At 39.1% G+C, this 13,100-nt stretch overlaps 1 protein-coding gene across 2 annotated transcripts; it reads left to right on the top strand.

The window, feature by feature from the left end:
* The first annotated feature begins 1,723 nt into the window (after nt 1-1,723).
* Nucleotides 1,724-11,761, top strand: rabggta (Rab geranylgeranyltransferase subunit alpha). Of its 2 annotated transcripts, none has more exons than XM_044044876.1 (17): nt 1,724-1,836; nt 2,177-2,217; nt 3,374-3,484; nt 3,656-3,780; nt 3,880-4,067; nt 4,945-5,202; nt 5,281-5,364; nt 5,496-5,578; nt 6,454-6,549; nt 7,884-7,989; nt 8,100-8,151; nt 8,244-8,332; nt 8,445-8,533; nt 8,616-8,732; nt 8,829-8,942; nt 9,100-9,187; nt 10,344-11,761. In XM_044044876.1, exons 2-17 carry the CDS (start codon nt 2,215-2,217, stop codon nt 10,490-10,492), a joined length of 1,752 nt encoding a protein of 583 aa, XP_043900811.1. In that variant the 5' UTR covers nt 1,724-1,836; nt 2,177-2,214; the 3' UTR covers nt 10,493-11,761. The 2 variants fall into 2 exon arrangements, with proteins under 2 accessions (XP_043900811.1, XP_043900810.1); XM_044044875.1 differs by having other exon boundaries at nt 2,135-2,217.
* The last annotated feature ends 1,339 nt before the right edge of the window (nt 11,762-13,100 follow it).

The raw sequence follows: 13,100 nt of genomic DNA, 5'->3' as shown, positions 1-13,100 counted from the left end.
TGTGTCAGTCATGTGAAGCCGCAGACCTGACAGATTCTATTTTCTCTCGTCTTTGTACTCACAAAATGTATTTTTTCTCTTTATTTGCTTGCTCTTTGGGAAGAAAGAGCAGATGATGCTGCAGCTGCTGCAGGTCAGCTCAAATTCTGGATGGAGGGAGATGTGCCAGCGAAAGTGAGAATGGCAACTTCTCTATGTATATGTACATATACATATATATATATATATATAGACATATGTATGTATATATATATATATATATATATGTATATATGTACATATTTTTTTTATTATTGAAATTCAGGCCAACATTTTGTTACTCAGTAACAGGATTTAAAATGTAGTACAGTAATCCCAAGTCAAAGTAAAATTACAAATTTTAAGAATAACTTTAAAAAAATAAAAAAAAAAACGTTTCTCAATTACATTAACATGAGTACATGCAATTCATTACTTTCCACCACTGAGAACTGGTGTTTAATAACAAGAATAAAAGTAATAGGAGAACGTGAAATCTTGTATTAAACAAATGAAATGAAATGAAATGAAAACAGCCTTATTCATTTAGTTAATTCCACAATTTATAAAGATTATTTTTCTTTTTGACCACCCACCTAAAACAGCATCGGGACAACTCACACGGTTACTGCCATCTTGGAAATCAAAAACAACAAGACAGGAAATGAACAGCACTGTTGTTGGCCATGTGGGGTTTTGTGGGTAAAACTGAAATAACTTTTGCTGACACTTCAGGTCAGAACGAACGCTCCCCTGTGTTTGACACGACTGCATGAAGGAAGAGAATCAGTAACAAGCGAGACTGAAGAAAAGTCAAGTCAAGGCTGAAAATGAAAAAATAATCCTCAGAGGTACAGTTTAGTTCAGAGTCATTCAGAGTCTTGCAAGTAAATGTATTTGTTAGAGGTGTTTCCACAATCCACACACGGTAAATAGACACCAGGGAGGACAAAGTAGGGTAAACACAACACAAGTAACCTCCTGTTTATAGACATGCATTGAGACTTCCTGTATGAACCACAACAATGAAACAGACAATTGCTTGTACTGTTATGGAGGGCAAAAAAAACACACCTCCAGTAAATCATCTGTGTGTTAGAAAAATATCCCACATAGTTAAGAAGTGCACACACAAAATATTCTGTTATAAACAGAGTTTTTTTTTTTCTTTCAATACTGATGTTTTGAACTCAAGGTAAAACTTTAGACCTCAGACTTCTGATGAATACATAATCATCATCTTAAAATAAATATCCATAATCAGCAAACATTTCTCCTCCAAATAACTTAAAACATTATAGAATTGAAGCCTCTTATTAAAGTGAGTACTGTATATTTTTCCATTTATTTTTGTTGTGTTGATTCTACGATTTTACTAATCTTTATTTGTTTATATAGTATTTTGAATCAATTATTTTTTGTGCTTTTTGTGCACAGCACATTGGGCAACAGCAGTGCTTGTTTCGGCATGCATTTTTTTTCATAATATTTGTTTATTTTCTTGACATGAGCACAATATTTTAATCCTTGCATTAAATAAATTCTTATGTATCTCATCATGCACTTGCAGAAAAGAAATCACATCATAAGAAAAAGATAATAAATCCATGCTACTGAGTTATGGGACGCAAGTTTATTTATGTCCACTAGATGGCGACAAAACATCGCGAGTGCCAGGATGCAGCAGCTGACGCGTGGTGACGTATGTTTCACGACCCGGAAGTGGGGGGAAATATACAATTTTCGTTAGCAATAGATGATAGTGACACATGTTTATTCAGCTCCCAGAGACAAACACAGAGACAGTTTAAAAACCAGGTAAGTGTTCGACACTATAAGAAAGCGCTGCGTTCAGTGTGTCATCTGTGTTTTTATCGCGCGGTTGTTATTCTGTACTGTTTTGGACGCATTGTAAATGACCCCAGCCCTATTCTGCTTGTTGACAATGGGGATAAAACTTCTACTTTGGGGCTTTTCTGTTCTATGTCTTCATTTATCTGAAGGCTGAATGCAGGTGTGTTGATAATGAACTCACAAAAGTGACCTGTTTTGTGTTAACTTTCATGAACTTAAATATCTGTCTGTCTGTACATCTGTGTCGTGTGAACGTCACTAGGCCTAATTCTGAATCCCATCATTCATCTGCCAACATAAACAGATTTTTGGAGAAAGAAGTTTCCTTCACAAAGAGAAAGAATGGTAAGAACATCATCATTTACTCGTATTGTTTCCAAATATACTTCAGTATATTCATATTAATATTCAGATGATTATAAAAACAGACAGGAATACAAGGATTGCAAAAGGAAATCATATTAATGTGTCCACATGCATGATTGTGGATGCACAGTTCTAAGCCTGGAGTTTGACTGCAGCATAACATACAACATTCATTCAATTATTCAGTCAGCAGATTAATTCATGCATCTCACTGTAAAGCATGAAAAGTAGTGACTCCATACTGGCTTTCTTACTTATAACCTACAATGGAGCAGACATGCTCAATGCAGTATTTACAAAGTGCAGTATTCTATGGCTGAAACAATTACTCATTTACTAAGTTAATCATCAAATATTCTTGTAACTGATTAAGCATTTTTTAAAGAACTAAAACATACATTATTTTCAGATTTTTCAGCTTCTTCATAGTGAATATCAATCATTTCTAGGTTTGAGAATAAAAATATATCATAAAATATAATATAATATAATATAATATAAACTATTCAGCTAAATGAGTAATAAAGTACATAATCTGCTAATATCAAAATAGGCATAAAATTGTCACCATTCAGTGATCAAACAGTTGAAACATCCACAACCAGATTTGCACTTGAAGTTATTCAGAGAAAATGAGACCAGCTCTATTTCTGTCTCTCTAAAGATTCAGCTGGTCAAATGATTTCATCAGAAGCTGCAAAGTAGAAAACCTTTTTTCCCCCCAATTCACTGTGGACGTTTTAAACATTCAATAAATCATGGAAGTGAAGGGCATAATTTCCACCGTTTTTATAAAATATATTGGTCTCTAAATGTCAGTGGTAAGATATGTGAATAAATGTGACCGTCCAGCCCTGGAATTTAAATGCGTTGATGTGTAAGGGCTTTCAAATTTATGATGAACCTCAGTGTCCAGCAGGTGTAAACACTGGGATGAAACATTCAAACAATATCACCATAAAACAACACAAACAGAATAATGGCTATCTGGTCTCAATATTAATCTTAATTTACTAATTGCTAAACATGATATTTAAAAGAGTCATCAAGTATAATATTTCAATAATTAATAGATATATTTTCTATTTTCAGATATATATCTGACCTTCTTTTCCCCTTTTTTTTTTTTTAACAGCACGGACGTCTAAAGATTAAATCTACTGCCCAGCAGGAGGAGGAGAAAAGAAAGGAACGAGAGAAGAAACTTAAGATATACGTTGCTGCACGAGATGCGTGTTTCGATAAGGTTTGTCACAAAGATTTTAGGTGGGGATTTATTTTTCAGCAAGTCATAGTCAAATACTGGTTGTACTAAAAAGTGTTGTTGGTGTAGTTAACATTGATATAGGTATAGGATAAATGTACTTTTTTCCAATGTCTGCTCTTTATTTCCCTCACACTCTCTACTGGATGACAGAGGAAGAATGGTATTTTGGATGATGAGGCTCTACAGCTCACTCAGCAGCTGCTTTCGTCCAATCCTGACTTTGCGACCTTGTGGAATTACAGAAGAGAGATACTGATGCACCAAGAAACTGTGAAGTAAAGTTTTAATAATTTTGAATGACACCGCTTTTTGCTGTGTAAATGGGTTTGTTTGACATGAGAATAATATTTACTGTTCCTCAATGTTCCATCCAGGGATGAGGATGAAGTGCAGAAGCTGTACGAAGCAGAGCTGTCATTTTTGGAGTCTTGCCTGAAGGCGAATCCAAAGTCTTATGGCTGCTGGCACCACAGATGTTGGGTCTCTGCGCGATTGCCTCGACCCAATTGGGCCAGAGAGCTGAGCCTGTGTGATCTCTGTCTGAGTGTGGACGACCGCAATTGTGAGTAATGGGGCAGAAAAGGGGAAAAAGCAAGAAAACATAGACACGTAATCCAGATACAGTGCACTCAGAAAGTGTGGGCCCTTACTTTTGTCACATTTTAAGGGCTGTCGCTGTGTTTTTTTTCCTCACCACACAACTCTGTCAAACCATTTATACAGCTATGACATTATCCCTGTTGTGCTGTTGTTTGGTTGCTGCTCGCTCGCCTAGAAATGTGCAGCCTAAATGACGCGCCTAAATGTTAATGCAAAACATTATCTTTTAGTATCGCCTCCCTGTCTTCCCACTTTTACCACCTGTTAAGCTATAGCTGTGGGGCATGGAGAGAGAAAAAAATGTGACAGACACACATTGTGTTCCTTTTTTCGTCTTAAACTGAGACAACACACATAAAACAGTCAGAGCTGAGCAGAAGTAAATCGTGAAGTTAATGATAATGCAGAGACGACAGCGCAGTATCACATCTGACGTCTGAGCACTTAGTATAACTTATCACATACGTACCATGCCGCAGTGAATGAACAGCTTTACTCTGTGGGTGATCCACTGTGCTTGGGGACTATCATCTTTTCCCTTGATGGCACATCCAATTTCTTTTCTTTTGGGTGGTCATGACAGCACAATGTTATTGTGAAATTGCAATAACCATGACAGCTTTTGTTTACATCATACCCCAGAAGACTGTAAAATATACTCCTAAGGGTGCTCAAACTAAATGTTGTGGGGTATGAAGTGCAGATTGATGAGGTATACTCTTTAGATAGATTTTAGCATAAACATGACAAAATGTGCAGGTCACTGTATGGTACATCCCTCATCCATTTCTTTTCATTACTGATTACTCTTGTACCGTATTCTCCTTTTTTTAAACAAGTCCATTGTTGGGATTATCGCCGTCTGGTTGTGAAGATGTCTGGTGTGCCTGTGGATCAGGAACTGGAGTTCACCGATCGACTTATTGGCTCCAACTTCTCCAACTACTCCAGCTGGCACTACCGCAGCACCCTGCTGCCACTCCTCCACCCGGAGTCTCCTGAGGCGCCGTCACCATGTCTCAAGGCTCCAGAAACCTCCCCTCCACCTTCTCCGCAAACTCAGTCCCATCGTGTCTGTGAAGAGCAGCTACTCAAAGGTAAATACCTGTCCCAGCTTCTGTTGTCAACAAAAAAATGTCCACATTCAACTACTTACTATATCCATTTTCTGTCAGAATATGAGCTTGTACAAAATGCTTTCTTCACCGACCCCAACGACCAGAGTGCTTGGTTCTACTATCGCTGGTTGCTAGGTCGAGGTATGACCACGTTTTTGTATTTTATTTAAGAATATGGATGAAAGTACATACCACATTGTCCTGTACTAGCAAAATACTGTATTTCCTAAACTTGATTAAGTTATCTAACAAGTTTTTTATCTCTTAAACAGCGGAACGGGATGAGATGATCAGCTGTGTGTTCATTAGCCGGGAAGACGAGAGAGTAGCGGTTGCCTTTTCCAGGCCTGTTAATGTGAGTGTTTTGTTTTTTGTTTTTTTTAATTATTACTTAGTCAGGCTGGTGCCACATTCTAGAACACTGATGATCACTCAACACAGTGACATTAAAACATTAACAACTTGACACATATTACATGGTACCTCTGTATACTAAACTAAGTAATTCCTGTAATGCACCACAGAACGGACGATAGATTATAGGTATATAGATGTAGAGCAAGAACACAGTCAATGACCTTTTTCTGTAAGAAAATAGGTTGTGAAATATGAAATGATTTGGCCAAAACGATGCTCAACAAGTTAGATGTAACATACAAGAACCAGTTGTATGATAAGTTCCTTGGAAAGTCACGTGATGTACTAGTGATTTAGGAGGAACAAATGTACAAGTGCTACAGACTTATTCTGCAAGTCATGAGAAGGTCATCTGTACGACATCATTTCTGTTCTGCCATAAAGTCATAATCGTGCCTCTGGGTCAGTTTACTAAAACATTTTTTTTTAACATTTTATGACTTTGGTTTATTGCCAAACAGAAACTCAGCATGTTCCTTAAAAATCTTCTCACACCATCAGCTGCTCAGTGTGGCGGTATTAGGGGTGCGAACAACACTGTCTCACTTGCCAGTATACAGTCCTAGTGATTTATGCTGTTGAACTAGAGGTGATACATATTTAAAAATATGTATCCCGGTCACGTCGCAGTCAGGCCAAAGCACCAAAAGACTCATTTATACCTCATGGCTTTGTTCTTGTTAGTGTAAAAAGTGTAAGAATTTGAGGAGAAAATTACAAAAATCTTACAGTTTATTCTCTATGTGAAGAGTTTTTTAAAAACTGGTATACACTGTCACTCAACAACTTTTCTTCCTGCCTTTTGTGTGACAGGCGCAGACAATTGGCCTGCTGCTGGTCCTGGATGGTCAGCCTCAGAGGGTGGAGTGGAGGAGTGTCCACCCACGTTTCAAATTCTGCCCCGTCTGGGTATCCTTTGCCTTTGTGTTAATCATAGTTCAGATTTGTATTCAGCTTGTATCAAGCACTGAAACATAGTCAGTGCTGTTTGAGACAAGGAAGCTTATAGTCACTGAAAACACGGCTGCCAGTGGGTAAACAAGGATGCTTCAGTCGCTGGGCTCAGCCAATGAAATGTTTTCTGTTACAGAAGTTGTGGTCCACTGCTGCTCCCACCAGAGGTTCAGTTGTGTGTACTTTTGTGTTTGCAGTCTTTTGTTCAAATTTACCTAAATGACACAAATTTAGGGTCACACGGTGGTGTAGTGGTTAGCACTCTCGCCTTGCAGCGAGAAGACCCGGGTTCGAGCCCCGGTTGGAACAAGGGCCTTTCTGCATGGAGTTTGCATGTTCTCCCCGTGTGTGCGTGGGTTCTCTCCGGGTTCTCCGGCTTCCTCCCACAGTCCAAAAACATGCAATGTGGGGATTAGGTAAATTGGACACTCTAAATTGACCATAGCAGTGAGAGTGAATGGTTGTTTGTCTCTAGTTGTGTGTGGCCCTGCGATGGACTGGCGAACTGTCCAGGGTGTACCCCGCCTATCGCCCGATGTAGCTGAGATTGGCACAGCACACCCCGCGACCCTCTGGTGGAGGATAAAGCGGTTAGATGATGACTGACTGACTGACACAAATTTAGCAAACAAGGCAGCAGCAGACCAGCAGCTCCTGTATCCCTATAACAACACTGATTTTCTCTAAGGACTTTGGAGCAGGAAGCAGTTTAAATGATTACGTTTCCAGTTTGAAAAGGCTGTGTAACAGCGAGATAAAGTATCAAAGACTCAAGCGGGTGTAGAGTAGATTCGATTAGATTTATTAGTTGAGCCTTTCTTTAAGTGGCTAAAACCTTTTTCCTTGTGTCCTTGCTGGCAGCCTTGTGTTCACTGAGCCTGTCTTATGTTGGTTCCAGGTTCAGTGGGCCAGGAGGGGGGCACGCACAGCTCAGGAAGCTCTGACTATATGAAAGTACCTCATACGACCACACTTCAATAAGCCTGAACTATTGCTGCTGCTCTCAAGAGAAGGAGTTTTCCTCACAAAACTTTGATCAGTGTTACCAAATGTTCTTTTTTGCAGAAGTCCCCACAGCGGGAGAGCTGTCTTTGACAACACTTTCCTTTTGTTGGAAGAAAACTGAATGAATGGCATTTGTTCTTCAGCTTTATCACGTGGTGATTTTCATTCATATTTCTCATTATGATATTCATAAGTTGCTGGATAGGTGGATTGTTTGTTGAAAGTGAAACGTTTTCACCTCTGAGGATCCTCTTTGAGTCAAATTCTTAAATCATAACACTCAGATTTGTGACTTGCCTCATGGAACGATAAGCGACATCACTAATGAGCACAACCTGACCGTGCATTGGACTGAAAAACCCACTCACAAAGACTGTGCTCTTTACACAGGTGACATACATGGTGTTTATGGCATGTCTTGCTCAATTATTGCCTTCATTTCAAATATATGTGTATTTCCCTAAAGTGTTTTTAAAGCTTCATTCATTTATCGTTCTCAGGTCGAGCTGAGAGTTACTGTCGGGATTCTGCTACAGATCAGGAACTTTTCAGGTACTTTTTTGACCCAATAAATAGCACTGTGTTCTATGGTTTCTTCTTTGTTTGTTTTAAAGTAGTTTCTGACAATTGCTCTTTATCCATAGGAGTGAACTCTCTGTGGAGAAAACCTCCGTGTTACAGTCAGAGCTCCAGACATGCAATCAGCTTCAAGAAATGGAGCCACTCAATAAATGTAAGCTCTCTTAAAGTCACTACATTGTCACAGAGAAATGTAAAATTATGTAATTTGTTATTGGTGATGGTGTTTTCAAGTTGCAACTGAACCATCTTCATTGCTTTGGCAGGGTGCTTACTGACTATTATCCTCCTGATGAGGGCGCTAGATCCTCTGGGATATGAAAAGGAGACTCTCAATCACTTCAAAACACTTCGAGTGAGTACCAGCTCTATATTTGGCTGCGGTACAGAAAGGAATAAAAGGCTCGGCAACTGAATTCTGTCATTCTCTCTCCCAGGAAGTGGATTCAATGCGCTCTGCATATTACAGTGATTTGTGTAGCAAGTTTATGATAGAAAACACCATCATGAAAATGGAGTATGCTGAAGTGCGCGTCTTCAGTATTTCTGACAAGGTTGGAATCATAACAAGATGTCTCACTTTCCCATCCTAAATCTGCTATAGAGTTCATTCAGTTCATTCATCCTGGTTTTTCTTTCATTTGTTACAGAACCTGACGACTTTATGCCACCTGGACCAGCTCTTATTGGTCACCCATATCAATCTGTCCTCTAATCAGCTGCAGCGGCTGCCTCCTCAGTTTGCTATGTTGCAGTGCCTAGAGGTGATAAAGCTGCTTTTTAAATCCAATTGTCTCACCTACATGGGCAGTGTTTCTTTTTTTGTGTGTGTCCTACATTTTCTTGATAACGGCAGGAAAAATATGTAGTGATTAAGTTTTTTTCCCATCTGCAATTAAAATGATTTCTTTTTGCTTGCAGGTCTTGGAGGCTAATAACAACTCCATAGAAAATCTAGAGGGACTGTATCGTCTTCCAAAACTGGAGGAAGTCCTATTGAAGAATAACAGTATCCTTAAGCCAAGGTTTTATTTTTTAGAAGTTTTCGATTGGCTTCAGCTCCCTCTGTGATCCTCAAAGTGATGAATGAATGGATGGATGTAGGGCTGGGTAATATGATTTAAAAAAAAAAGTTGGTACAATAAGAATTCTCAAATCAGTCAATAGCAACGATTATTGCAATACATGTTAGGTCATTTAAGATAGATTTTAACATCTAATTGTGGGTTTAAACATAAAAATCACACTCATGCACTCACTGCCGGCACAGCTACAGATGCCACATTTACTGTTTGACGTCCCTGTTTGGAATAAAACACACTTACACTGTCATTAATCATTTTTGTTATCTTTAGATTAGAGGAGCCGTGGATTGAAATTGAAGCGGGAAAGCATTCAACAGCAATTTCGTAATACCCTTAACGCATTTATTAAACTTTTGTCTTAAATGTTATTTCGGACAAAATATCTCATTGTAGTCACTATATTTGCTTTATTGTCTACATGGATGGATGGATGTTTGTCGCAGAGTGTATAAAATGTCCCTATAATCCTCTCAGTGAACTAGTGACTCAAGAAATGTGTGAATCAGCTCAGAGTGTGCAAGACTAATTACTGCAAAACATCCCCTGGAGAGTGATAGCACTTGACAGTGTAAGATGTGCGACGTAAAAGAAACGGCACACACAAGGATGGTGTTTACAGAGGCTAGAACATTGTAGCGAATAACCACCAGAATGCATGAATAATTTGTTTTTATCTGAGATTTTATAGACGGTGTCAACAAAATTATTACTGCAATTTCACAGAGCGAGCGGCGTAATTAATAGTGAGGGAGACGCATCATCAATGCCGACTCCTCCAGGAATGAATGGATTTTGACACCAAGGTTAAGTTCAAGTTGTCTTAGATTTATTTATTGTTTTGTTGCTTTTTTTAAATGACACTTAAGTTACTGTTTCAGTGTGTGTGTGTCATCTCTCTTTAGGCTTTCATTATGTTGTATTCAGTGTTATTCATTTATAGCTCAGTGCCACATTTGACATGAGGATCTTACTTTGACACTCATGTTTGGAATATGTGAGTCATATCTCCCTCCATTCATTCCTCCCAACGTTATTCACCCCGGCTCACAGGAAGTCTTTTTCATTAACTCAAATGCTCAGAAATTTCTACAGTGGCAGATCTCAAGCCACTGGCCTCCTGCCCCAAGCTGAAGCGCCTTGATCTCTGTGGCAACCCCGTCACTCAGATCACCAACATCGGGTCAGAGTTAGCCGAGCTGCTGCCCTCAGTCACCGACCTCCTGCTCTGATCAGATCAGAGAGTTGGAGTGACTGCCACCGTCGTCCTGTTGTCCTTCACTCTCTTGTGTGTGTTTATTTTAATAAGGGGTTTGTTTGTATCAAGTGTCTTGTGACTTTCTTTGTCCCACTTGTTTGGGAGAGTGTCAATCACAGCGACCCCAGAGGTCTGAAAGCCTCATGCTTCAAAGCTTATGTCAGAAGCCTCCAACAACTTCAGTGAACTGTCAATATTATTCTGTGTGAGTGCTTATCAACCAGTTATGGTTTTCCCCTGTTGTGTGTATGTATGGGTGTCCTTCATACAACACCTCCAGATGCATGCAGAAACGCGGAAACATGAAGTAAAATCACTGTATTGTGCTCAGCAAAGTTGGCTTCTTTCTTCTGTAAACTTTAAAACTATTGAATTGTTGGGGAATGTGAGCTTATAATAAATCAATTCAGTTTTACTTGTATAGCACCAAATCACACCATACTGCACATTATCTCAACAACATTATGGAAAGGAGAAACCCATCAGTTCACACAATGAGCAAACACTAGGCACTAGTGGACAGAAAGAACTCCCTTTTAACAGAAATAAATCTCTGACAGAACCAGAATCTGCCCTGACAGGTTGGGGTGAAAGGAAAAAAGGGAGACAGATTCAGAGGGGCATGAGAAAAGGAAAGAGAGAGACCAGGACCAGATCTTTAACAGTTGTATAAGTTATAGGTTTAGACAGGGGCCACATGGAGTTTGCATGTTCTTCACCGTGTGTGTGTCCCACAGTCCAAAAACATGAAGATTTGGTGGATTGGACACTCTAAATTGACCGTGAGAGTGGATGGTTGTTGTCTCTATGTGGCCCTGCGATGGATTGGCGAACTGTCTAAAGTGTTCCCCCGCCTTTCACCCTATGTCAGCTGGGATTGACACCAGTGCCACTCTCAACCCTCATGTGCAGGGTAAAGCGTTAGAAGATGAATGAGTTCTGCATCGGTTGTGATGTGTTTGTCGTACTACAATGTTAGCATAGATTGTTGAAAAAACTGATCACAGCATAACAAAGAAGACCATACGACTACTGCTAATGATAATAATAACAGCCTTTCAGCCTGGGGGTCACTTGCAAGATGAGGGCAGTGATAGAGAGAGAGAGGGCAGGAAGGAAAGACTCATCATTCTCATCTGCTTTTATCTAAAAAGGATGTGGAAAGCATTTCACGTATGATGATATGTTGCACAGTTTTTCACTTATCAAATAAAACAGCACACATTGTGTCACTGCCTTCGAATCAGCTTCTTTTCATGTGTTTTATGCCTCCGGCTGCAACTGGACTTTTGGGTCGTCTGTCCCTCTCTACTGTCATCTGTCATAATCTCATTAACATAGTCACATTCAAGGGCATTTCTTTAGATTTAAAAATGTTAGATTTGACTCAAATTAATAGGTTTTGGTGGTGAAAAGTCACATAGACTGTACTAAAATTTTCTTGTTCAATTATGTTCAAGTCAAGTGTCAAAGTCATTCACATTTTGGAAATAACAATCCAACAATGTCATTTTTGATGAATGTGTATACAGTACCATTCCAACTTCCCCGTGAGATTGCTGTTGAGAAGTGAATTCATTCTTCTGGCCGTTCCTTCACAACATAGATCAAAATCAAAATCTTTTCCACTGCTTGACTAGCTCTATTGTGACAGAAAAGAATGATTGATATCAGGTGTGTCAGAGCTATTAGGAGTGTGTCGCGTGATTCAACACGTTACAAAAGTGCCTTTGTTATATACTGTACAGCATATGTGTGTCATTGCATTTACAAATGGGGACATCTTTAGCTGGCCATTGAAGGTTTAACCAACATAAACAAACAGCTAAGGCTGATTTTGGGAAATTCCACACCTCAAACCACAAACATAGTAACCAAACTGGTACTTGGGAGAGAGCACAGCTGTGCCAACGCCAAAGAATCCTAAAAATGGGGATGCACAAATCTTTCAAATCTAAATTTTTTTGTACTACTCACCAATATCAAATACTTTTAATTATGCCATAACAACAACACAACACAGCATGTACTTCACTTCCATCCTAGGACGAACCCCTCCTCCAAGTTTAAACCAATCAGAGACAGACTGATGTATTTCTACAGCTATGCTGAAATACTGTATATTCCAAGTTCAACAGGATACACATGTTTCACATGATATTATGACCAGGTATTTTCAAGAAAGCATCGCAAACATTTTAGTCATTTGCACTAAATTACAGTTGTGTGCAATACCTTTGCTGCCTTTTGTTCAGACACCCACCACACTATTGAGAAACCTGGTGAAAACCTACTCAACCAGTCTGTGTGGATAAATCTGTTGATTCATTATGTTGCCCTTTGTCATATCTAGGTAATTTTACACAAGAGGACTGAAACCCACTTTCTTAGAAAATAAACCTTCTGATGAACAAGGTGTAGATGCCCCCACACACACACACACACACACACTAAGGTACAGCCAAATAATGTCACCACAAATGTCAAAAAATCTCACAATCTCAAAAATGCTTTGGTTACTAGATATGAACATATTTAAGGACACTGTACAATACGGCCTTTAGTAACAAAGCCCAACCTAA

This window comes from Solea senegalensis, linkage group LG14 (assembly GCF_019176455.1).
Source record: "Solea senegalensis isolate Sse05_10M linkage group LG14, IFAPA_SoseM_1, whole genome shotgun sequence".
In the NCBI taxonomy this organism is placed as follows: Eukaryota; Metazoa; Chordata; class Actinopteri; order Pleuronectiformes; family Soleidae; genus Solea; species Solea senegalensis.
The sequence above is the reverse complement of the archived record's forward strand: the minus strand, read 5'-3'. Positions and strand labels throughout refer to the sequence as shown.